Source organism: Fulmarus glacialis, unplaced genomic scaffold (genome assembly GCF_000690835.1).
Source record: "Fulmarus glacialis isolate BGI_N327 unplaced genomic scaffold, ASM69083v1 scaffold8101, whole genome shotgun sequence".
Classification (NCBI taxonomy): domain Eukaryota; kingdom Metazoa; phylum Chordata; class Aves; order Procellariiformes; family Procellariidae; genus Fulmarus; species Fulmarus glacialis.
This window is the reverse complement of record NW_009193347.1, coordinates 36,829-61,169: the sequence shown is the minus strand read 5'-3', so window position 1 is coordinate 61,169 and position 24,341 is coordinate 36,829. Positions and strand designations below refer to the sequence as shown.

General features: G+C 40.4%; 1 protein-coding gene across 1 annotated transcript in view; it reads right to left on the bottom strand.

Moving 5' to 3' along the window:
• Nucleotides 1-1,655: 1,655 nt before the first annotated feature.
• FBLN1 (fibulin 1) overlaps nt 1,656-24,341 on the bottom strand; it is a gene marked incomplete at its 3' end in the record, with an annotated part of 45,747 nt that continues 23,061 nt past the window's right edge. The window contains exons 8-16 of the mRNA XM_009587407.1: nt 23,740-23,877; nt 21,256-21,399; nt 20,310-20,438; nt 19,673-19,798; nt 19,042-19,161; nt 18,061-18,192; nt 17,385-17,508; nt 3,797-3,939; nt 1,656-1,787 (exon numbers count right to left, since the gene is read on the bottom strand). Coding sequence (XP_009585702.1) covers nt 1,656-1,787; nt 3,797-3,939; nt 17,385-17,508; nt 18,061-18,192; nt 19,042-19,161; nt 19,673-19,798; nt 20,310-20,438; nt 21,256-21,399; nt 23,740-23,877 — 1,188 coding nt within the window. The remainder of the gene's footprint in view (nt 1,788-3,796; nt 3,940-17,384; nt 17,509-18,060; nt 18,193-19,041; nt 19,162-19,672; nt 19,799-20,309; nt 20,439-21,255; nt 21,400-23,739; nt 23,878-24,341) is intronic.

The following is a 24,341-nucleotide window of genomic DNA, read 5'->3' as shown; positions in this document are numbered from 1 at the left end:
TGGTGTGTAAGAATATCCTTTCTCTCCTAACGTTGTGAGCAGATATCCAGTTTACCAAGTAAAATACCATTGACACGCAGTCCTATTATTCAAAATGGAAATGCTTCCCTCAGGCGAATACCTTGGCCAGTCAAATTTCTAAACACATCCTTCTTTCTTATTTCAGACAGAAAGAAGTACACAGCACGAAAAGCAAACTACTGTAACTACTGTGGGATCTGATAACATTTATACTCTTCTAAAGAATCAACCCAATACCTGAAATCTCTAATCTTATCACCCTGCTTTAACAGACTCTCCCTCTTTCTCAGCATTCACATGTATACTTCTGTTTGATAAAGAAATATAAACCTAATGACTTACGATTTTTATCTACAGTTCATAAAACCTTTGCACAGCTGACGCTGTACTCTCATGCTTCTGAAATGCAACAGTGCCACCTTCAGACCATGCTAAACGTGACTTTTTCACAACCTATCCGTACGGAAGAAGCACAGCAGCGATTTTTCTTTTCATCCAGACAAGTCCTGCTAGAAAGCCCAGCAGCACATGTATAAACCTGAGCAGAACCTGCACATTCACATACTGAAGCACAAATGTTCACTGCGAACAGGGGTCCTTTATTTTCATAAATAAACTTTAATAAAGAGCAATCAAATGCTGCTTTTTAATACCTGGCATATTCATTCTCTAAGCATGAGGACCACAGCGTATTCCCCTGCCACTGCACTACCACCTCACACTGGGCAAAGCAGCACGTCAGCAGGGACCTGCTCCTGCTCTGCGACTTTCACGTGGTTTGCCAACTATGCCTGGGTACGTTGAGTCCCACAGTGAGAGCCAAGCTACAGTATACACTGTAAATATATATCTGTATGCATGTATGTATATATCCTAGATACACTATACACATCACCTACGGGATATGCATTATATCCCCCAAAAGGGCCCTGCTCTGAAAGAAACCTACCAGAAAGTACGACCCCAGGTTGTGTTGCAGCCCCTCCCTGCTATATGATGAGATGCAGGTCTAGCGCGTGACCCATATACACAGGTATACCTCCCGCCATGTCTCCTCCCTGCCAAATTGAGACTGTAAATCAAATGTGTATGTTCCACTCTGAAGTTTCTTCTAAACCACAGCATTTGACAGATCCCTTTTACCCTCAACAGAGGTATTTATTTAAAACTGAACCAGCCTGTCATTAAATATTAAAACAGGTAACAGTTTCAGTAAATTCAGTCCTGCTTTAAAAATTTGATTATTATCCAAAAATTGGTGCAATGCTGTTTAAACAAGAAAGAACAGTTAATTAAATTTACAGTCTCTTTGCAGACATACTACATATTTTATATTTGGTTTGATTATAGTAGGCAAACCTCATCGTTTTAAAGCTAAGCCATTAGCATTTGTAATTACAGCCAGTTCTGAAAAAAAAGTTAAAATACTTCTCAAATTAAAGTTTAGGCCTCTGGTATTTTGAATAAAAAAAAAATCTGTGATATTAGTTCAAATTACACATATTGGACTGGAGAATATTAAATCAATAGAGGCTTGAAAATCAAGGTGGGAATTAATTACTTGAGTTAATTTCTTTGACCTTGTTCTGCAATATTATTGTGAGAAGAAAGTAAGCAGAAAACACTCTACTCACCCACTGTCATACCGTCCATGTAACGCTTGATGATATCAAAGGAATCTCTTAAATTTCCTTCTGTTATGTCAAATATGATATCTGCCTGGTTGGCCGGATATGTAGGTGTGATGGCACGAAGAAAAATAATCTCTGCAAATAAAGAGTATCACAGAATGCACTGGGAAGTATTTGAAAACAACACTGAAGAACGCGACAGACTTTGATCCAAAATGACTTGTCCGCAAAGCTGGGGAAGGACACCCCCCCGCCCCCAGTTTGTCCTTTAAAATGGAAAGAAAGAACATCTGGGGGAAGGGAGGATTGGATAGATTTATCTTCTCCTCCTGCACCATCCAAGAAGCCCTGAAGCCAAAAGACTGTTATTTCTAGAGTCCAGAAAGACCACTCTCAGAAACCAGTCAGACTTCCAGCATCTACCCAAAGAGGACAACACTGAGGATCCACAGGGTGGGCGGTGGAGGGGGACCAAACAGATAAACCCCTGAACTCTGATTCCCTTAGGCAGTTACTCAGAGTATTGCCATTACAAATTACAGAGTCCTTTTGAGTATTGGAGAGGGGTTTAGGTTTAAAAAAAAAAAAAGTGAAACTATTTTTCAAGCCTCTTGTCAGGGCGGTAAGTATTATTATTCTCATTATTATGCTCACTCTTCAGATGATGAAACTAAACCACGGGGCTGTAAGAATTCACCCAAGGCCATGCGCTGAATTACAGTTTAGGAACGTCTGCTGGGCTTCAGTAGTACTCTCAGATTGCTAGGTCTCATCTCTTTTTATTAAATCATGAGGATGGACTAATGAGTGAACGGTTTGGGAAGCATCCTGGGCCAAATCCTTAGCTCTGCTGCCAGTACACCTGGTGAAGCTGAAGGGGTGTGTATGGGAGTAGAAGTGGCTATGGGGCATTCCTCTATTCCCTGTGAAGTAGGGCCAGCCAAGGCCTGAAACAGGCCTGACACAACCTACAGCAGCTCTGTGCAGCTAAATTATTGGTGTTCAAATTGTTCCTTTATGAACAAGGATTGAGACGTCTCTTGCCCTACTCCTTCTGCCTGGTACAGAAGTGGAAAACCAGCTTTGGCTTTCATTTAGGATAAATTTCTGAGATAGCAAGGCTGAGACTCTGGGTGCATCAGAAACAGGGATTTAAGATCTTTAAAAACCTCTCCAAAATAATCTTCCTTTCCTCCGTGCCCTTCTCCTCTCTCCGTGTCTGTGCCACACAGTAAGTCGCAGAGTGGCTCGTCCTACAGAGAAGCTGGGCTGAAGGCAGTCATCCCACCTATGGATGTGTACGCAGTCCCCAGTGAAGCTGCCAGAAAATGAATACAAAGGCCAAGGAGCAAAACCTGGCTCTCGATCTCCAAGTTTACATGTGAACCACGCAAAGTGAATGCAATCCTTACGAAACTGCAGGACTTCAAAACTCACAGGTAGTGCAGAGGCCAAAGGAACTACAGAAATACATGAGTGCCCATGAGAGTGCAGCATCTGTGGCTGGAAAACTCACTTTGGATGACTGGACAGCCACTCACTCGATGCTTTTTGAAAATCTTAGCTTAAAAACTTTCTGTCCAGTCCTTGGAATTTTCCTTCCTTTATTCAATATCTTTAAAAACCAACACTTATTTTTTCCATAGATCAAAAATCAGCAAATCACAGTACTAGACAGTATATTCAATAGAATGGATTTTGTGATAAATGTTTGCATGTAGATAAAGGCTATATTCTTGGAACAAGCCACCTGTCAATAGCGAACAACAGACCATAAACAGATGAGAGAAATATAATGAGCACCTACTTCCTATGGCAAAATCTGCAAAAAAAGGAAGAAAAAAGCCATGGGGCACACGGCTATTATGTGAGTAAATGTGAATTTTGTGGTAAATGGGGATTCAGACTCAATATTTCCTTAGACTGGGAAGCTGTATGCGTTAGAGCTCAGAATGACTCTTTTTGCCCCATAAAATTGAAACTCCTGGATATCGAAGGTTTTAATTAAATGAATAGTACACTATAATTTGGAACTGTGCAAACATTTTACTGCAGCGGTAGCTAGTCTGGCTTTAGGCAAGGATTTCCGGTGGAGGCTTTATATGTTGTAGTCTATTAAACGGAACAAGGAACAAACCACTTACCTTCAGGTCTTGTAAATTCTCTGAACGTGGGCAGTGAAATGACAGTGTGGGAAATTGTGTGGACTGGATCCAACACACAGTTGACATCATTCGGTCGACAAGACTTAATGCAACGGATAGTATCTGTCTTTTCAAGTCTGACACTAAGAGAAATGAGAGAGAGACGCATATATATCCTGATAATGAATTACTTTGTGTTTTGCAATCTGGGGAGCTAGAAACTATAATCGATATAAGTGTTCATTCTTCACCTCAAAAACTTAGACAAATGAATCATCAATAGATCATCAGAACTGCTGGACCACCGAAAAATTTGGCTTGGCTAAAAGCTGCAGTCAAAACCCCCTCAAACCCAGTTCTTCAAGCCAACCATGTACAAACAGGGAGAACTGTAGTGCATAAGATGCCATGTGAATCTCATTCCAAGTACAAACAGTTTGAAACAACAAGGCCTAGATCCTCAGCTGCAGTGCACGGGCATGGTCTCACCAATTTCAGTGGAGCTACACTTAATTTGCACAAGCCTTTTTGTACTCCACATGGTATCAGTCATCTAAAGCAGAAACAATTGTTTCCATTCTGGAAATCTGGCAGGAAATACCTGAAGGGCCAATTTCTTTCACGATTTTGAGTGCAGCAAGAGCCAGAAAAGCCTCTCTTAAGTCTTTTTTTCACACACCCCCTTTCCATCTAAACTGAGAAAACAGAGACGAATGGAAACTGGGGGAGGAAAAAAGTTAACCACATTATTTAAAACCTCAAAGATTGAATTCTGAGTCTGGAGAAATGGTAAGGGTCATTTCATATTCCATCTCAACCAGCTGCTCATTCGTCCTTGAAAGTCTATTAAAAGTTAAATGACTTCTTCTCACCCTTGTCCACTAGAGTGAATTTAAAGTCACTTACAGTTCAAGAACTTCACACAATACCCAGTCTGTGTTCATGAAAGATGAAAGGGCTATGCTGGGACTTACAATGTGACTAAGCCCCACAAATGATCTCAACTTTGACCTGCCCATTTCTTCATATTTCTAAGTGGAAAAAAGAAAAGACTGCAGTGTCAGAGGGGGGGAATTAAAAGATTAAAAGGAAGAAAAATTCACTGAGTAAAATGGAAACAAAAATGGAAGCTTTAGTTTGTCAGATACCTCTAGAAACAAATGGTTCTTGCTCTTTGCAAAATGTGTTACCCAAGTCCACACCTACAAGCCATCTTTTTTCAGATGTTCAAAGGGACTTTATGGCTCTATTAATAATAAATACATCAGTAACTTCTTCTTATATGCTACCCACATTTGCTCATCAAAGAAAACAAAGCCAAACACGCTGATATTGTATGAAGCTAAAATAAAGATAAAAGACAAAACATGAATCAACCTTAAGGAAATCATGCTTCAACAGATGTGAACTGGCATAGTCCAAGGGAAGGCAATGAAGCTGGGTTAATTTACACCAGCTGAGTCTGGCTTGTTATTCTCACTCTGTAGTAGATGTTTTGAGACTGGCCAGGAGATACAGGTCAGGAGAGACGTTTTACTTCCCACCTTTACCTAGGTACAAAATTTCATCATTTCCTAGACATCTCACAGGGAACAGAATAAGGCTTTCTGCTGAAATGCCTCATGCTGGTCATTTTAGAACAAATTAATTTGGATATATGGACATAATAGTCTGACCTATGGTAACAGATTCCATCCCCTTATTTTAAACCTCAGCTGCCATATCAAGAAAGGGCTTCCAGCTAGCTGACCCTCATGTCTGTGAAATAAGGATCAGCTAAATTACATAGTCTAGTTCCAGCGTAAAATAGTCTATTTCAAAATACATAACAAGTAGAATTGAGGCAAAATGTACGTAATTCATGTTTGTTTACCTCTCTCCCTTTTTTTTTCCCCTTACTGTGTAGGGAGGAGTTTAGTAGACATTTACATATACGGCCATACAAACAAACACTGCATCTTTCCTCAGGGTCCTGCTGAGTTGGGGTCACAACAGCCAAGTCAGACTGGTTTTGCTTCCAATAACGTGTTTACAAATTCTGAAAAAGTTCTTTAAAAGTTTTTCTCTTTGCGTTATCTAACACATAAATAATAACTATACCATCATCTAAAGGTTTTAGGGACACCAATAAACAGTAGCTTGCATAACACATTTTGGGACAATACTACTAATGAAGTACTGATACAATACCTACAGCATCCTAAATTTTCATAGCTGTATTTAGATAATAGAATTTGTATGCAAAAACATTGTGGTGGGAGTGTCTGAAGTGTTCAGTATTGGTCTGCCTTCGCTCCTCCCTGGGAAGGAAAGGGAGCTTTACTCTCCACTTCAGCTGGAACAAAATTTGGCAAATACAAACATTTCTGAAATTCTCATCCAATAAAGCCATGAATTTTTTTAACATGAAGTCGTAAGTAAGACTTACATTCATAATTCTCACTTCTGATTCACTGGAGTAAAGCATTCTGACATGAATTAGGTACCCTGCATACAGAACTGGAGGATCACAATGATCACAAGTGATTTGTGTTAGTTCCTAACTAAAACTAGCTTCTAGATCCGTCCAGCTTCTAACCATACATGTGAGAGATAAACATCTCTGACAGCTCTGTTTCTTTGCACCGTTTCTCTCTCCTCTTACAAATCCCACAACCTTTTTTTTTCGCATGCTCTGTCCACACTGCTAAACTTGAGTTTGTGCGTTCGTCTCCTCCTGCCTAAACATTCATTCTCTGATTTCCTTTCTTTTGATATCTCTGCTAATTGCTTCAGCATATCCAAAGTCCAGTTGGTAACACTTTGTTCTCTCATTGCTTCGACAGCACATCTTTAGATATCTTCTGGAGCAACTTCTTTGACAACCAGCATCTATTTCAAATCCTGATATTTGCTGTTAATGATGTGCTCTGATCTCAAAACGCTTTTTATTTTATCCTTACACATCACCTTTGCATTTGATCTTCTGATTAGCTGACGTTTTCCTTTTTGCTCATGTCCTCCTGTAGTGGGCACTGTGACTGACAAAAGTTTTTTCCTAAGTGCTGAGAACTTTCTTTATTCAAATCTTTCCTTCAAGTTTTCCCCCTCCAACAAAAATTGCAGCTTTGGAGCTGGTACCTCCTCCAGGTCTTTTTCATTTAAAAGAGAAAAAAATTAAGAAACAGCTCAGTTGCTCTGATTATTTTGCAAATAATCCTTTCCTGAAAATAATTTTTTCTTTCTTTTTGGGTCCTGGTGTCATTCCTTTTCATATTCTCTGTTGGATTCAATTAGTAAGTTCTTTGGACCAGGAGCCGTGATTTCATTTTCATTTGGAAAGAACCACGCACATAAATGGCGCTACATAATTACATACATGTTCTTGAAAGTTCCAGCTACACTGCAGCATTAAAGCATCTAATACAGGAGAATCTGAGCTCCATGTTCTTGAATTACTTGCTGAATGCAATTAATACGGTAGCATTTTACAATACTGAGGGCCAAATTCTCACACTCCCTTCTTTTCCTGCCAAACAAATATATATTAATGCTTGCAAAAATGAAGTTTATTTTTGAATCTTTATCTTACTTAATTATGGCCTCATAATGAACTGGTAGCCAGAGGGCATTTATATACAAGCATCTTCTGTGGCGGTAAGAAACCCCATTAGCTCAAGTAGCACAAGCTTGTGCTTTCAGTATTTAAAGCTGGGACTCTATCCCCACTGGCAACTTCTGGCAGCTTTATAAGTATGTGTCAACAGACTTATTAAACATTGGCATTCCTCGTGAGACTTGAACTCCTGTCAGCCAGCTGGGATAAACTTTGCCTTAGGGAACATGTAATACTCTGGCAGAGCGCTGCAATCATGCCCCAATCTAGTCCTTGGCTGATGATGAGCCTGAGAGCCCGCAGCTTACAGCTAATAGAGTAATTCCTTGTGTTCAGGTGATTAAGGCTTGTGATCTTGGTTTAGAAGGTTCCCAGTTTCTAACCCTCTACCTTGCCTGTGCTGTTTGTATTTACATAGTGAGGCATTTTTTTTTATATGTGCATTCACATGGATTATTCCTCATTCATCTATGGACTGACTATTCTGCCTATGTACTGGGCAGCAGAGATATCTGAGCCCAGGATGGTGTAACAGTACATTAATTTTTACATCATACCTCTGGGACTGAGCTTTTAGTATTTATCAATACAAGGACTGAAGAGTAAAATAAATCCTTTTCCAGCTCACAAAACAAAAGAATTCCAAAGAAATTCTAGTTGTATTGGCTACATTGTTCTTGATTGCATAGGAGGAAAGGAAGAAACTCGAAGTAAAGGAAGAAAGATTTGGATATCGGAATTCTGGCTGACCTTTCAGGGCTGCTAGGCTTTGGTTGGGTTTTTTTTGGTGGTAGTGGTGGGTAAAGTCTTTACAGTTAAACATTTATCAGCTTTGATATGGAAGTTGGAGAGACAAAAATGTTATGAGACCAATTAAGTATCTTTTTCAAATGTTCCTGTAGACACATCTTAGTATATAGCCTGTGAAACAGAAAGGAGCTCTCTGCTACTAGCTGAATGCTGTTAGGAAGTTCATTGCTGCTTTCCCATCATCAGTTTTTCAATTCAGTGGAAATTCCACAGAAAGGAAGATGAAAAATCTCTAAAATAAATGTTCTTTAGAGGAGATTCTCTTTTGTACCATCCTTTAAAGTCAGATGTGGGATCTGTACCTGGTGGAAATCAGCCCAAGCTCACTGGCTACAACAGAGCAATGATAACTAGTGCAGCTTGAGAATCTGGCTCCACACTTTCAAAGTGACTTGTGTGCAGGGGTACCTCCGGGGTCCTCAGGGCCTAAGTTTTGCCCTTTTAATAGATTTTCAGGAAGTGCACAGGAATTCGCCCTGCAAGTGATGAAACTCTGTAAAGATGTCTCGGTTGAGACAGCTCAAATTATGTATGTATTTTGTTTTGAAAACTCAGACCTAAACATATGCAGCTGTGTATCATCAAATGAGACCAACTCCACTACTATGTGAAGTATATTAATAGTTTTCAGTTCTTGGTGTATTCAGGTAATAAGCTCTTGGACACCAATTTCTGCTTTTTATAATGATGCAGAGTACACATAAGAATCTCCCAAATTGAGACATTCAGTGATAGGGGAAAGTGGAGAACTGTAATGATGATGGCAAATAAAATGCAAGTGCAGCATGCAACAGAGGAACTAAAACTTTATTAAAATTGGGAAAAAAAAGCTACTCTTAAGAAAAGAAAAAGTAGCCACTGATGCCTGTAAGTTAGGGATCAAAGCTGTGCAGAGACAAAGATAAAAAGTTTGGCAATAGATGTGTTGACAGTTCCATGGCGGGAAAGTTGCATTTGAATTGTCAGAAGAAGGTCTCTGGGCTCTGTGATTTGCCGCTGCATGACCACAATGCCACTGTGGTTGTTCACTTTTTTTGTGGTGAAAAAACCCTCCTGGTTCCCGCTGATGATGGACAGCAGAATTTTATCCCCAGGGACAGCATTGGAAGGGCCCATGCGGAAAATGTCGGTGGGTACTTGAATGTTGGTAGGAAAAGAGAGGTGATAGTAGGTTATTCTCAGAGGCAGGCTCTGGCACTCCTTATTTTCATTACAAGGCAAGCGCTCACAGCGACTGCAAGAAAAGCGAGAACACAAGACAAGAGGAAGATTAGTGTACATTTAGCAAGCGTGATAGGAGAGCAAGGGCAGTGGGGGTGGGAAAAGATATGTTGACTTGCATACTGTATCCATTCTTTAGCCTGGCACCTCAGTCATATTGCAAATGGACATTTATTAAATAAGGATGAACTTGTTTGTAGTTGGTGCTTTTGGAGAAGCGTTGCCATTTTCAGAAGTTTTGCCCTTTCTTTGCATGCACAGATGGATTGAGTCTGGCACCTCAGCGTGGGTGAAAGTTTATTTGCGTTTCGATCAGCTAAGCTCTTCCTAGGGAGAACACTGACTTTCCACCCTCCGCCACCCGCCCCCCCCAAGTTTTATGCTTTTCTTGATAGGACGTATGTTAAATAAAGGAAGAGATCCTAAGTGGTTAGTGAGTTGACTGTGTCCTACTTGGGATGTCTGGCTGGATTTTAAGACTGAGCAAAGTATTCTGAAAACGACAAATGTACAAGGAGTTGGTCTTTCAGAGAGAGAAAAGGCACTCTAGATACTGCACTATGTATGTTCATCATCTGACAGCATACAGAGGAATGTAAAACGTATTTCCAACACTGCCTCTGTGTTAAGGTTTATTTGCTTTGAAGACAAACCTTCGTCCTGATGCGGCACAGTATTTCTCTGTGCTACCAGGAGAACCAACGTGAGTCAGTCTAACACACACCTAGGCAAGCACTGAAAACAAGATCCAACGGCCTGATGTCTCCAGCATGTGCCCTACGCATTCAGTCCACTCTTACGCAGCCTTGGCTCCCAGGAATGATGCTGGTGGGTGAGAAAGTTGCCCTCTGCTGTTTCCTTCCCTTATCACTGGGCACTCTATTACAGCATCAAATCCAGAGAACTAGGAAGAGATCACCCATACAGGCTGAAAGCGAACAATGAATGTCAGCACTAGAACTCATGATCTGCACGGAGGGAGCAATCTCCTCCCTTTCTGTTACTGAGAGAAGTGAAGTTTGTCCTGTGAAATACGGCACAGACAGTATTAAAGTAACTGGGCATTGAAGCAATTGCTATTAAAGAGTGTTGTAGTTTACCAGCACGTTAACGAAGATCTGAGATCTCATGCTACCTGGTGGGTTTGAGAAGTCTTTAGAGAACTGCATACAAGGAAAGATTTTATGAATTTCAGATTAAAGATATGCCCAAATCACCACATTCAAGTTGGTATCCGAACATCCTCTCAGACAGGTACACGGAAGTTGAGGTAGATGATGATCTCAGCTGGATGTTGACTTTGCAAAATTCAGGGATGATCAGGTTGTGCATTTAGCTCCAAACCTGCTTCATGCACAACTATGAATCAATTAAATTATGTACAAGAGTCTCTCTTCTCAAAAGCAATATTCAGTCCACAGGCTGAGGTTTTGGAACCTAAACTATTCATTCATTTCTTTATTAAGAAATGCTCCAGCATGAAAGCATGGTTTGCTTCTTACTACCTCAATTTGAGTTGCTCATTTCATTTATTTTATTTTGACACATAAAATTGAGCTTCTGTCAGGGGTATCTGATATCAATAGAACTGTGGCTCATAAGCAAGCACCACTTTGTTGCCAGTGCATGGTGACCTGAATTCCAGGAACTTCTCATTATATGCAAAATAAGCTTTTTCAAAAAGAGTAGTTAAAAGCACCCTCAGTTCTTCAGTTAATGTGTTCTATGTTTTCTTTTAATACCACTTGCAAACCAAAGTACAAAGCAATTCTTTGAAGACTTAAATGCATTCTTGATTTTATTCATGTGTGTAAAGAGCACACACAAGTCTTCACAGGATGGCCAGCTAATTAGGTGTGGATACTCTTGGAATATTTTCCGGTATAGTGAGTTCTGCATTCTTTTCTGAAATGTCATCAATAACTCCACTAAAAAGAATGACTTGGTTTAGCTGAAATCATGAAGCAAGTCAAGGCAGTTAATTTCTTGGTTGGAAATGCTTTCTTCATGTAAATCTTTTTGGAAGCACTTACGTGCTCATGAGCACTTACATGCTCATAAAGATGCCATGATTTATTCTTTTATAAAAGTAAAATGCATTTTATAATAATAGCCAGAATTTTAAGAGAACAAAAAACCAAAGCTCCCAGCTTCCTAAGATTTGAAAAAGGACATTCTGCTGATTCAGAAAGTTATTTGTGGAGACAGATGTGCCTGCGGCTAGGAGTTAGAATTATTCAAAATTCATCATCTTTTATCTTATTCTTTGGTGGTGCACACTACACACTGCACACTTCACTATATGTTTAGTTAATGTGCACTAATTGTTCCATCGAATAACCACAAAGGAGAGATAGCAAATATTATTGCTTTCAAGAACCAGAGTTCATTCTGGGGTCATGCACCACAAAGGCAATAAGCAATGAGGATTTAAATCCCAGTGTACTCTCCTCTCTAGACCTTATTTAAATGCTTCCCTTCAGTGGGCAGAAGAAAATCATACGGTGGGGGAACCCGACAATCTACTGCTAGTGAGTGAGCAGCCCGAGACCCCGGGAGCTGCTCCACCTCCGTGGCGTCTCAGGACGGAGGAGCTGGCCGTACAGCTACCGTGCCCTGCCGCCGCGCCGTGTCGCTGTGGGAGAGAGCACGGGGGACCCGGCGGGAGAAGGCGAGTGCTGAGGAGGCAGCAAGGTGCTGCCAGAAGATGCTACCAGAGAAACCCAACTCAGAGCCCAAGTAAAACATGCCCTGCTTTGCAGTGAGGCAGGTTCATATACATCTTTGCAAACCTCTGCAATTAGGCGCATGGGCTAGAAAAATAAGCGTACACTGCTGCTAAATGCTTATTCCTGAATTTGTTCCTGATTATTTTAGCTCACTTACTACTCCGTTCTCTTAGGTTTATTTATGTGGCTGAAATACTGGTTTCAAAGAATTACTCAGAGTTCGAGTTTCATGTACCAAACACTGGTTACTCAGAAAGGAAAAGAAAACTACCAAAACTAGAGAGATTCCACCTTAGATAACGAATATATTTCCTAACGGAGAAATGAGAAGAAAGTATTTTCTGCCTTCCCTCCTGTTAATTTCTGAGCCTGGTTTTCACTCCATTGTGCCCAAAGCAGTTGAGTGGTATACAACAATTCCTCATGCACTGAAGGGAAAAGAACTTTTTATTAGCAGGATTTATGCTTTGTAATTTACTTCATACAGGGAAACCATCTCAACGTGCTGAACAACTAACCAAGTATTCGTACCAAACTATACACCACACATCTCTCAAATGCGACCCTATAGATTTCGAGAGCTGTAACAATCTTCTGGACCTCCTAGAATATACTCCACTAGAAAGGCACTCGCTCATGTTGTCGTCGGTGTGCATTTCGTTTCAGCAGGTTGCACCGCACCTTGAGGCCCAGATGAGCCATCGGCCAGGCCGTATCACCACATCGTGGATCTCTACATTAGGGAAGGTGGTTTTTGTCTTAAACCGGAACTTAAAGAGAATGAAACCAAGTGATGGTTGGTTTTCACAGATATTTCTTAACCAGAGGAGAATCTGGAGTCCCACTTCAGGCTCAGGTGGGAATACAGTATACAGCAGTACGGTAGACAGGATGGACAAATACTCTGCATGTTCCTCCTGTCTGGAGCTGGAAAGTCTCAAGGAGTTTTCAAGCTATAGAAGAGACAGACCCATCTTCATTTTGCCCTCAGCACTGAGCCTATATGTCCTATCCTTGTCTCCTTCATCTGTCTTTCCCAAGCTGGCTCCTTCTTCCTATCCTTTTTCCTTGCCTACTGCCCTTCCTGCTCACTCAAAAGTTTGGCACCAGGACTGTCTACTCAGCCAGTGTCAATCCTCCTCTTCTTGGCTCCATCCTCTCCTGGCTGACACTTGGTTCCCTCAGTTTCTACCTCACAGCCCTAGCCCCAAAGCACACACCCCTTCCCTCAGTATCTTTGTGCAGCCATCCCAAATTATTCCTTGCTCTGACGGTCTTCATCCAAATCTGGCATCAATCACGCTGAACCACAAGCTCCTGACTCCTGTGGTTGGTTTCCCCCTTGTCTCTAAATTATTTTACCCAATTTCACCTTCTACCCCTCAAGCGTCTCCCAGATTCATTCTCCTCACCTGGCCATACCTTCAGATCCTTCCCTCCCTACGTTCAGCCTCCGTATCCCTAAGTACGCCTCTCCTTCTTACCGAGTTGGCTCTTCTCTCACCCCTGCTAGAAACAGCTTTCTTATCCATGGAGTCTGGGTGGTCTTTGAAAGCACAGAAGAAACAGGCTCTGGGGTTGTCAGAGCCGGCAGCACCTGGCGCAGGACAGGCAGGAGCTGACATTAGGGGGAAGATCGGGCTTCTTTCCTGTGGCTATATGTGGGAGCAGGCTCAGACAGTCTGTGGAGCTGGTGCCTGCACATTTTAGACTGCTTTAAAGAGCTGCAAGAGGCTCAGGTCTGCTAAATCAGAAGAGAATTGTTTGTTGCTAAAAAAGAAAGACCTCTCTACTGAGAGGAAGAATTAAATTGCACTGAGGAAGATAGTCAAACACAAAGACAGATTGCCACTGAGGCTACGAAATCGTTATCATTCAAGGACTTGAAGCAAAAGTTAAACAAACAACTCTCAAAAATACTCCAGGTAGACCTGACTGTTTTGGCATACAGGGGTGGATTAAGATTACCCATCAAGGTCCTAATTTCCTAAGATATATGAAAAAAGGCTAAACGCAATTTTACAAAGTCCGTAATTTCAGAAGTTTCAGAGGTTTTTGGTAAGGATGACAAAAAGCGCAAAAGTAATCTCCTAACAAATTTCAGATTTCTGCTCCAAAACATGACAACAAACTGTTAAAAGGAAAAAAAAAATCACCAAAATGTCTCAAACACACAAAACAATGTGTTCCTTCCTACCCTTGTTCTTGGAAATGAGTGAACTGCTTTGGCTGAAATTTGCCAAAACTTGAGCCTGAGTCAGACACCTGGCATGTAGAATTTCAGCCGTTGGTTATGTTTTGGCAAAATTCTAAGCAGTTAAAAACAGGTCCTAATAATGAGAAGCGACAGGCAACCTTAATAATACGCAGACATGTCTAGAATATAAAAATATTTCCCAATCTGGCTCAATGCAGCACACATTTCTGACACGCCGCCATAACCACTTTTTTATCTTTTTTACTATTTTTCTTGGCTTAAATATTACAAATGTTAGACTTCACTGTCGCATAAAGAGAATTTAATTGTTATGCAATTTGAAAACAAAAAGTGTTTGGCAAGGCAGTACAGCAAGTTAAGTCCTATTGTGAGTAGCAGTAGATCTTAATTATCCTTGGAAAAATACCAAGCCTATAGGCTGATCAAGGGGGAAAAAAAAAGCAGAATTTAAGCAAAGGAGGTAAGACCTTCAAATTGTTACCATTAAGGATCGGACCATGCCAGGCACTTTGCTGGTCTTTGGGGAAGGTTACACAGGCTGTTTCCTCCTGAAGCTCAGAGTATCTATACAGCACCCTGAGCTTTCAGCCTGTAGCATGGGGTGATCCTGTGATTACTTCACCTGATGACAATCACCACTGCAACCACCACCACGCAAAAATTTCTGCTTTAAAGGTATTGTGTAAGGAAGCTTCTGGATCACTGAGGGCTGTTGCCTGTACATAAGGATTTCAAGGAAAAATAAGAATGAACAAACTTGGATTTGCAGGACTGAGGCCTATTAAGTTATAGCTGTTCCAAAGAAAATATTGGAGAATAGGGTAAAAAATCCCATGAGGTGCCAACTTGACGGGAATGGAAAATGTGTTGTCTTTCTTATGATGTGCCAAGTTGGTGAAACTGGAATGTGTTTTGACTAAAAAGGAGAGGAAAATGGTATCTGTAATAGATATGATGTTATGCGAAGCCAACTATTTTGATTTTAGAGTCCTGGCCCAAGGTTGGGTGAAAAAGTGATTTAATGTCATCATGATGCAAAAGCTAATGAAGATATGCTAGCTATCAGCTATGTTGGGTTATATATGCGAAAAATAAATGATTCAAGAATATGTAAATTAGTTTGGATGTAAAAAGGGTGCTAAAGAGCTGTCTTATGAAACAGTTCGCCAATGGGCACAAGGTAACCCAATACATAAACCCCGATTCTGGCATGCTGGTATAATACTCGTATACTGGCTAAATATGAGAGTACCTATCTTCCCATAGAACTAACTCGACTTTTTGCAATAAAGATAATGAACTCATATTCTCTTTGGTTTATGCAAACACATTTTCGACAATAAATTTAGTAACTGTGTCTGTAGCTGTTGAGAGGGAAAAACCTAATAAATCCAACAAGATAATAACTCAAGGAATTAAAATAATTAGAACTTCACTGAGCAGCTACAGGATTTGTGTCTGACTCATAGCCTAATTATAGCCTTCGCACATCAGAAGAATCTCTCCTTATGAGTCTGTTCAAGTTAGGCAGAGTAAGCCATTACAGGGCCCCAACAACCCAGACACAGAAAAACAATTCAGACATTCTACTACTTCCCCAAAAGATCCCCTACATCTCAAATAGCCATTAATTTCAACACGTGCTTAAAAATATAGATAAGAAAGAAGATGAAATGGAATGTGTGTGTATGATGCGTATCTTATAAACTGAATTTTGCAGCTCAGGGATGTCCATAAGAGTAGAAATCTGCTAATTCTGCTTAGTGGCCCATTGCAAATGACTTTTTTCGAATTAGGATACAAATGAACCCACAATATTACAAATAAAGAGAATATCGCATCACGAGGCACTGCTTGTTTATTGATGTGACAAATATAATTTAAAATGTAATTACTATTGACACTTCTCAGAATACAAGCATATTTTATAAGTATCTGTTTTTATACTGTGAACTGCCTCTACAGTATTCTGATCAAATACATCTGCTGTACCACTTATATGGCACTTCACAGATTAAGGTTTAAATGAAAACTAACTAATGCCCACAAAGTCCCTCTGGTGAAGATCAGCATTAGCTTCATTCTACAGAACAGGCACAGAGTACTCAATTTCATCTAAAAGATGGTGGGCATATGAACACTGACTGTGAAAAGCAATAGCAGGCTGATGACAAATGTGATTTATCAGCTTTCCTCCCTAGCTGGTGGAGCATACACTTACCTGGGTATGGGGCACAGGGAGGGGACCGTGGAGGAGCCTTTGGAAGAATCGCTGGAGTACAGGGTGGCCATAAAGCCACGGGGCGGGAGGAAAAGCACTCATCCGCATCAGCCACAAACTCTAGCTATGCGACTGAAATTTTGCAACAACTTCTCCGCTTTGCTAGCACCATTTGATGGGTATAAATGAGCTGCCAGCTGCCCCTCCTCCCAAAGCTGCCTCATATTTTCAACACCAGAATGCACAGACTTCCTCTGAGCGAGGTTAAGAGACACAAATATGAGCAGCAGCTAACATATCACCCTTGCTAGGATTCCCAGCTTTTTTAACAGAGGTGAAATGGTACTAAGATAAAAACAAGACATTCTTGCAATGCTTTGCGACAGCACTGGTAAGAATTCAGAGAGGGACCTAAAAAGAACTCTTTCATTGGAATGTAATAGTAAGGAAAGACTATGTGTGGAAGGAAATGAAAGTCAGAATTTTGAAGCCGAACGTAACCTTCCTAACAGGTTGCCTGCAAGGTAGCCAGAGAGAGAACATCAGCTTACGGCTCTAGAGATCATTATGATGCAAACCACTGACATATAGCATTTTTTAAGGAAATACCTTTTTCTTAGACTGAAACAGAGGCATGAGAAAGGGACCAGACCTGTGTGTGCAAAACATAGGGTAGGCCTACCAACAAAATACATATTTGCCAGAATCCGTTACGTATTCAATCAGCAGCGGCATGACATAAAGGAGATCATGCCACCAAAAAGCTGTTCAACCTTGAAAAAGAAAGTACTTACGTATCTCCTGACTTGCGGTAATTTTCTGGACACTCCAAAGACAGACAGCGAAAGCCTCCCTGGATGTTAAAGCAGGTCTCATTGAAAGAGCAGTTGTGGCTTTCTGCAACACACTCATCAATATCTGCCAAATGGAAAAAGGTGAGTGGATTAAACACATGCCTTTCCTCTACTTGCAGGTGCCAGATGATGAAAGTATCATATTAGATACTACAGAACATGGGATGCAATTAAATGTTATTACAGGATTGGAAGGGGAGGGCAGGAGAAGAAAAAAAGATGAAAACTAACCCAAACAACAGGCAAGAACAGGAAAAGGAAGAGCAGCAGTGCCACTAAGTGGACAAGACCTAAATATTTGCTGAAATGTTTACAGCATATTTCCTTTTACTGGCTAAACGAAATCATACCATTTCACAGTGGGAATCTTCACCTTCAGAATTTGTTAGAATTCTTTAATAATGTTATAAAAAGTATTCTCCACTGCATTCTATAGTTCGTAAGAGAAATTTCCTGCATATCTGTTATAAAATACTCGTTTCTTCAGATTTCAAGCTGATGTTTACTGCTTTACCTGTATTATTGTAGGAAAGGCATATTTTCGAACACAAAAACTTGCTAGAACTTTTCAGAAGTCCACAATCCAGTTAGGTATCCCTGCAGTTATTGAACTCACCTTGGCAGTTGCGTGCATTGGGTGCCAACCTGTAACCAGTGGAGGGACAAGTACATTGAAAGCTTCCAGGAATATTAATACATCGAAAGGAACAGATATGCCCTCCAGTAGGTAAAGCACATTCATCAATATCTGCAAGAAGAAAACACCACTAATTTACTATGTGTTCATGACATTCAACCAAGTGCACATGTACAGTGTTCCTGCTGTGAGCTTCAAACACAATTTCATGATTCTAATTGCTGGGCAAGGAAAAAGATCATCAGATAGGGGTGGCTCTAGTCAATAAAGGCTGTCAGGAATAAATGGAGGTGTGAAAAAAATTAAAAGCAATATAAGGCCCAAAAGACAAAGTAAATGGATGAGAGCAAGCACTTTACAGTGACGTGTATCATAGTACTTAACAAAAGGGAGGGAGAGGAATAGTTTTATCCTTGTTCTTACAAAAAGGAAATTGAGATGAGGTGTTCTGCCCAAGGTCTTACTGTCTAGTAAGTCCTGGAGACCTAAGTCCAAATTCAGGATCTTGTTCATGAGGTCACACACACATCCTCCTTGTATTTGAGGAAAACTTACTTACATATTAGTTCAGAACCAGCCACAAACAGAGGATATATAAAATACTACCTAGTAAGATTATGTATTATATATGTAACATATAAATGTGTTTCTATCTTCACTTGCTGAAGACTATAAATTCTGTTAGTTCCTCAGGGAAAAAAAAAAAAACTCTGGTAAGTTAAAAAAGTATGCCAAGCTACAATTCAGTGTAAACAGCAAAACTGACACCACACAAGCAGAGACATTTCTAGACTAGGACATGGATGGAAGACAATAAGGTTTCATAGTTACACAGGAAAATATCAAAGAGCATCAAACATTACAATGAAACAATTACAGGAACATGGAACTGTTCATGTATGTTACAGTGAGAATAAGAAATGCTCGCTCATCCACTACCTGCAAAACGATAATGCTTACCTTCACATGAAATCCCATCTATGTCACTAAGTTGAAAGCCACGGCGGCAGTAACACTGATAGGAGCCATACACATTGGCACACTCTTGACTACAGGGGCTGCTCTCACACTCATTTAAATCTGAAATGCAAAATTATATACCTGAGCCCCAAATTTCTTGCTATATTCATCACTCCTATTACAGGACTAAGGCAAAACTTTGGAAAACAATTTTTTAAATTAAAAAAGGATGGTATGCATGTCACTGAGTAAGCTGGAAATAAGGGGCTTTGGGTGTATTACTCTCAACAGGGTCTGGCAGTAGAGGTTAATCTTCAAGGTGTGTGACTTGGAGGGAGTCTTTAGGACCACACTTACATTTTTGTATCTGGATTCAGCAAGGCTGGTTTTGAAGGTCTTGAATCTGATCTAGCTGACTCTCCCTTCAAAATACAGTAAATGCAGACTCATACACCTCTGCGCCATCCAGCCAAAGGGCAGTATGTTGGAACTGTGGGCTACAGTGGCCTTGATTTATCATTGATTTCTCATGCCATTTCAGTGCAGTCTTACAAGCTAAAATCAAATGGAAATAGCTAAACAGCAATGAGCTGTATCTCACACTATATAGCAAAGCATATGAAAGCCGTACCTTCACATGACCTGCCATCAGCTGAAAGTTTGAATCCCATGGTACAAGTGCAGTAATAGGAACCAGGAGTATTCTCACACTTGTGAGCACAAAGGCGGCCTGGATAGCGTCTGCATTCATTGATATCTGCAATGATAAATAGATACAGAGGTCTTTGTATTGGCTGGCTTCAGTAGTACTGAAGTAGTAGTCTGGACAAGAATGTGGTCATAAAAGTTTGATTTTTACTTTCCAGATCTAAAATTCATACTAGAGAGGGAAGGACTTGCTCAAAATGCTCATTTAGAAGCACCCCAGTGCATAATTGAATTAGATCTATAAAGAAGAAAGTTGCTTTGATCTTCCAAAGGAATGTGTTGCTGTAGGTGCATATAAAAGTATCACAGAAAACAATTACAAGCACTCTCATAATCTTACCTTTTAACAGGATAACAGATAGCATGTTGACAATACTAATACAGCTTCCTTTGAAGTATCAGCATCTCTTTAATATGGTATTAGATTTATACAAATAATACAGTAGTCAATTTTACATTCAGATGAAAGCGGTTACGCAGAGAGCAGTAACACTCTTTACACGGGATCATTTTTTAAAACGCCACGGCTGCATGTATTTAAGTCGATAGGTGCAACTTACCAATACAAGTTCTACTGATGACATCAAAAGAATAGCCAGATTTGCACTCACAACGGTAATTGCCTGGGGCATTTATACAAACATGTCCTTCTCCACAAGGCTGACTAGAGGATGAGCACTCATCCACATCTAAAAAAAGGAGAGAAGTGATTGAAAGTACACTTCTGAGCACGCAAGTTGAGAGAAAAGCAACATGTTAACGTATTTCTGTGTCCCCTAGTAGTTATAAAGTGTTTTGAAACAGAAAGCAAGATTTTGATCTAGTTCTCAGCTTCCACAAGAAGATCAGAGTCACAAATCCAAACTATTCCTACTGAAACAGGTTATCTCTCAGGTGTCCTGTTAACGTTGATGGACTTGGGAGGGAAAAGAAATCAGGAAATCAGACAATCTTTGGAGGAAATCAGGTGCAAAATTGTTTTATTATGCACACTCAATATTCACGGATCAGATCTTCAGCTAGTGTGAGATGCCAGAGACCCACAGTCAGTAGTGCTTTGATAAGCCATTTACAAAAATTGAAAACACATGCGAAAATACATCTCTCGGTTAAAAGCCAGCCAAAGGCATATATGCCTTTCAACATTACTTGAATGGCTTCTGTGGGACATTAAGTGGGCATTATGTTATACCTCTGTATTGGGGAGATTTGAGACCACACAGCATTGTTCCAATACACTAATATAGTCACAGACAATGCCATTTTTGGGGGGTGATTCTCATTTCTCCTCTTCTCAGAATATAGGGTTTCGTGACTTATATGAAGGACGGAGAGCGGATCCTTGTCGTTCTTCCCTTGTTGGGACTGCCGTGAGGGAAGGAACAGGATCAGGAATTGACTGTGGGAATGAGAAAAACTTGGGCAAAGTGCAAGAAACCGGCAAACATAAATCATAGATGTGATTTATTTTCTTCAACCGGTTTTGTCTTCAAAACCGTTACTTACCTACGCATCTTGTTCCGTCTTCATTGAGATGATAACCTCGGCCGCAGCTGGGTGACATTCGCTGGCAGGTATACGAGCCATCAGTGTTAATACATATCTGCCCAGCCGGGCATGGCATGTTGGTGCTCAGGCATTCGTTGATATCTACAAGAGCACAACAAGTCAGTGTAACTATCTGCTGTCTGAAGATGTTTAAGGCAAGATGCTTTCCTTATGTAATCCTTCAGAGGATTACATCCTGATCTAATCCTTCAGAATTTGAAAAGCTCTGCCCATGGGAGAACACAACTATTCCTGTCATTTAGCTTCACCGACATAATGCTTCCAGGGAGAAGATCAGGAGCGGTATGAGAGGCCCAGATCCCACTGAAAAGCAGTGGAAATTGGGTATAGAACTTGCATTTGCTTAAAAGCCTTTGAAAGTCTCCCCTAAATATAGAAAGAGATAATTCAGTTCACCAGCTCAACCAGTTATGCTGCAGTCTATGGGTTGTGGCTCACAGTGAATGAGCTATTTGGTAGTATGTGCTCATATAGGTAACAGCTGACTCCGTTTTTACAGAGATAAACTACTGCTCACAGTTACTCACCGTGAGTACCTTACCTTGTCTTATGGCAAGTTGTCCATGTAAACACATAAGAATGCAAACAGCTTATTTATGTATTCACAGGACTATGCAGCCCTCTACCATCCATCAAACGTATGTCTGTTTTTTTACGAACTGGACATCGTATCACTTTGTGACAAAGATATCCTTTGCCTGGTAAGAACCCACTATGAAGGAAAATCTCAGAAAATGTAACGAGATAAGACTAAGCTGTATTAGAATATGATCTGATGTAGCACACCTAGAGGTAAGGAACTCGCTGTTATGCAAGGTTAGCATGTGCTATTAGTTTGGGGGAAAGGAGTTTCAGAGTCGGGAATCAGTGGCTACAGGAGGTACTGAGGCAGCCTTTGCTGCCGGGAAAAGTTAATGTAACTAAGACCTGACAGTTTGTAGGAGCAGCACCGTGTATGTGACCGTATGGGCTTGCATCCCATAACTTTCAGCAAAGTCCAGCTTCACGTAAGTACTTCTCTGCCTAAAATTTTCGCAACTGTTTCACTGGGACATTATCATCATTTTACACAGTGGTACTGTTAACTGTTGAAGAGCTACTGCCTTCCAGTCGGTATGGTATTAAGCAGAGCATTGAGCTTGCAAAATGTTGGCTGTCTGAAGATGGGGAAGGGTATGTCATTTCAGCCAGGCCTATCCCAGCTCACAAGAGTGTAAAATTTTCAACTTACAATGACACTGGAAATACAGGACAGTTTTCATACTTTTCCCCCCTCAACACCAATAGGGCAGCATTTGATTCACAGTTTGTAAAATCAGTCTGTGAAACTGTTTTGGTAAGTATTTTGAGCAAATACATTTTAGGAGACATAACTATTGCTGCTGCAAATAGATGTGGCTTTGCTAATGTCAGGGAAGGCACGCTAACTTCTAACAACCGTGGACCTGGTGCTAGCTATGGCAGATATAAGTCTTCAAAGGGTTTGTTGTGCACAAGCCCTGGCCCTCTTCATTTTAAAGGCTGCAATTTTGTTTTCAGCCTCAGTGTTTCCAGTGTCAGATTTCGGCACTACAGGGTATGATATGGTCAGGAGAACAAGGGGTTGACAATGAGCTAGACTTGGCAGCTGCTGCCGCTCAGCCAGTTCCACAAGTCCAAGACATGCTACGCCGCTGGGGGAATTCAAAGTTAAGTTGAGACTTGAAAATACTACTCAAGGGAATAACTGATAGATTTGTAGGTCACATTAGACAATTCCATTTAGAGCCTGCTGGAAACCAGTAATTCTAACATATTTATATAAAGGTTATAATTCTGTTTTGTAGGAGTCTTGGAAACAAGGCATTAGCCCAACAGATTGTAATCAGTCTTTAAAACAAAACTCCTCTCCACAGTATTCTAACTGGCCCATCATTCTCATACATAGTAAGATTCTTGATAAGCTGTAACTAAAGGGGGACAGGTTTGGAAATACCTACATACCTGTAGAACCATGCATACTAATATCAACAAAGTGTGCTACAAAGGATGTCATAATTTACAGCTTTTTATACTAAGCTTTAGCTAAAACCTTTTGGATAGAGAGAGAGAAAACACATCACATATTTTTTACAAATTTTCAGTTTCAGATAAAATCCCCAAAGACTTAATGAAAATGTTCAAACGCAGCTAAGTGCCTTAGGTAACCAAATCTCATTAAAACCAGAGATCTAGTATGTAAGTCTTTCATTTAAATGGTTTTTGTCTGTAAATCTTACCTGTGGGACCAAGCCTGCCTTTAAAGGAGCGGAAAAAACACAAAGCAGAGCAATGCATACATGCATGAAGAACTACTTGAGAAGCTCAGAACTCACCCAGGGAAACGACAACTTATCTCATAGGCAACACTTAAGTATTCACTGAAATAAGAATATGCCTTACCAATACAGTTGCCTAGCGCATCTTGTATAAACCCATTCATGCACTGTAGCTTGGGTCGGCAACGGAAAGATCCGGGAGTATTCTGACAGATAAAATCGGGGGGGCAGTTATGAGTACCAGTCTCACATTCGTCAATATCTGGTACATCACAAAAAAAAATTGTTAGCAGGAGTTTGACAGAAGCTTTCTCATCACATTTAAAACATAAGACATAGTTAAAAACGTCAGACATCAATGCTCAGCGTATCTTCATGCAACTCAATGCAGTGAACCGGGATCAGTCTGACCTACTACCTCAAACAGAATCTCAATAAAAACAGGTAGAATAAGTTAAAGGTTTTTTTTATTATTTTGTTATTAACACTATATATAGGGGGGTGTGTGTTTATTATGCTTTACAAGTTTGGTTCTCACAAGTAAATGATTCAAAATTATTACAGAGCGCCCCAAGCATTGTGTTCAGCAGTGTTCAGCGTTGATTCAGCAGTGTGCTTATCCACGGGCTCAGCTTTGAAGTCAGTAAGATTTAATTATATGTCCAAGTGCAATTTTAATTTTAACCTTAGATCCAATACAGACATTGTTCATTTCTTTCATAAGTG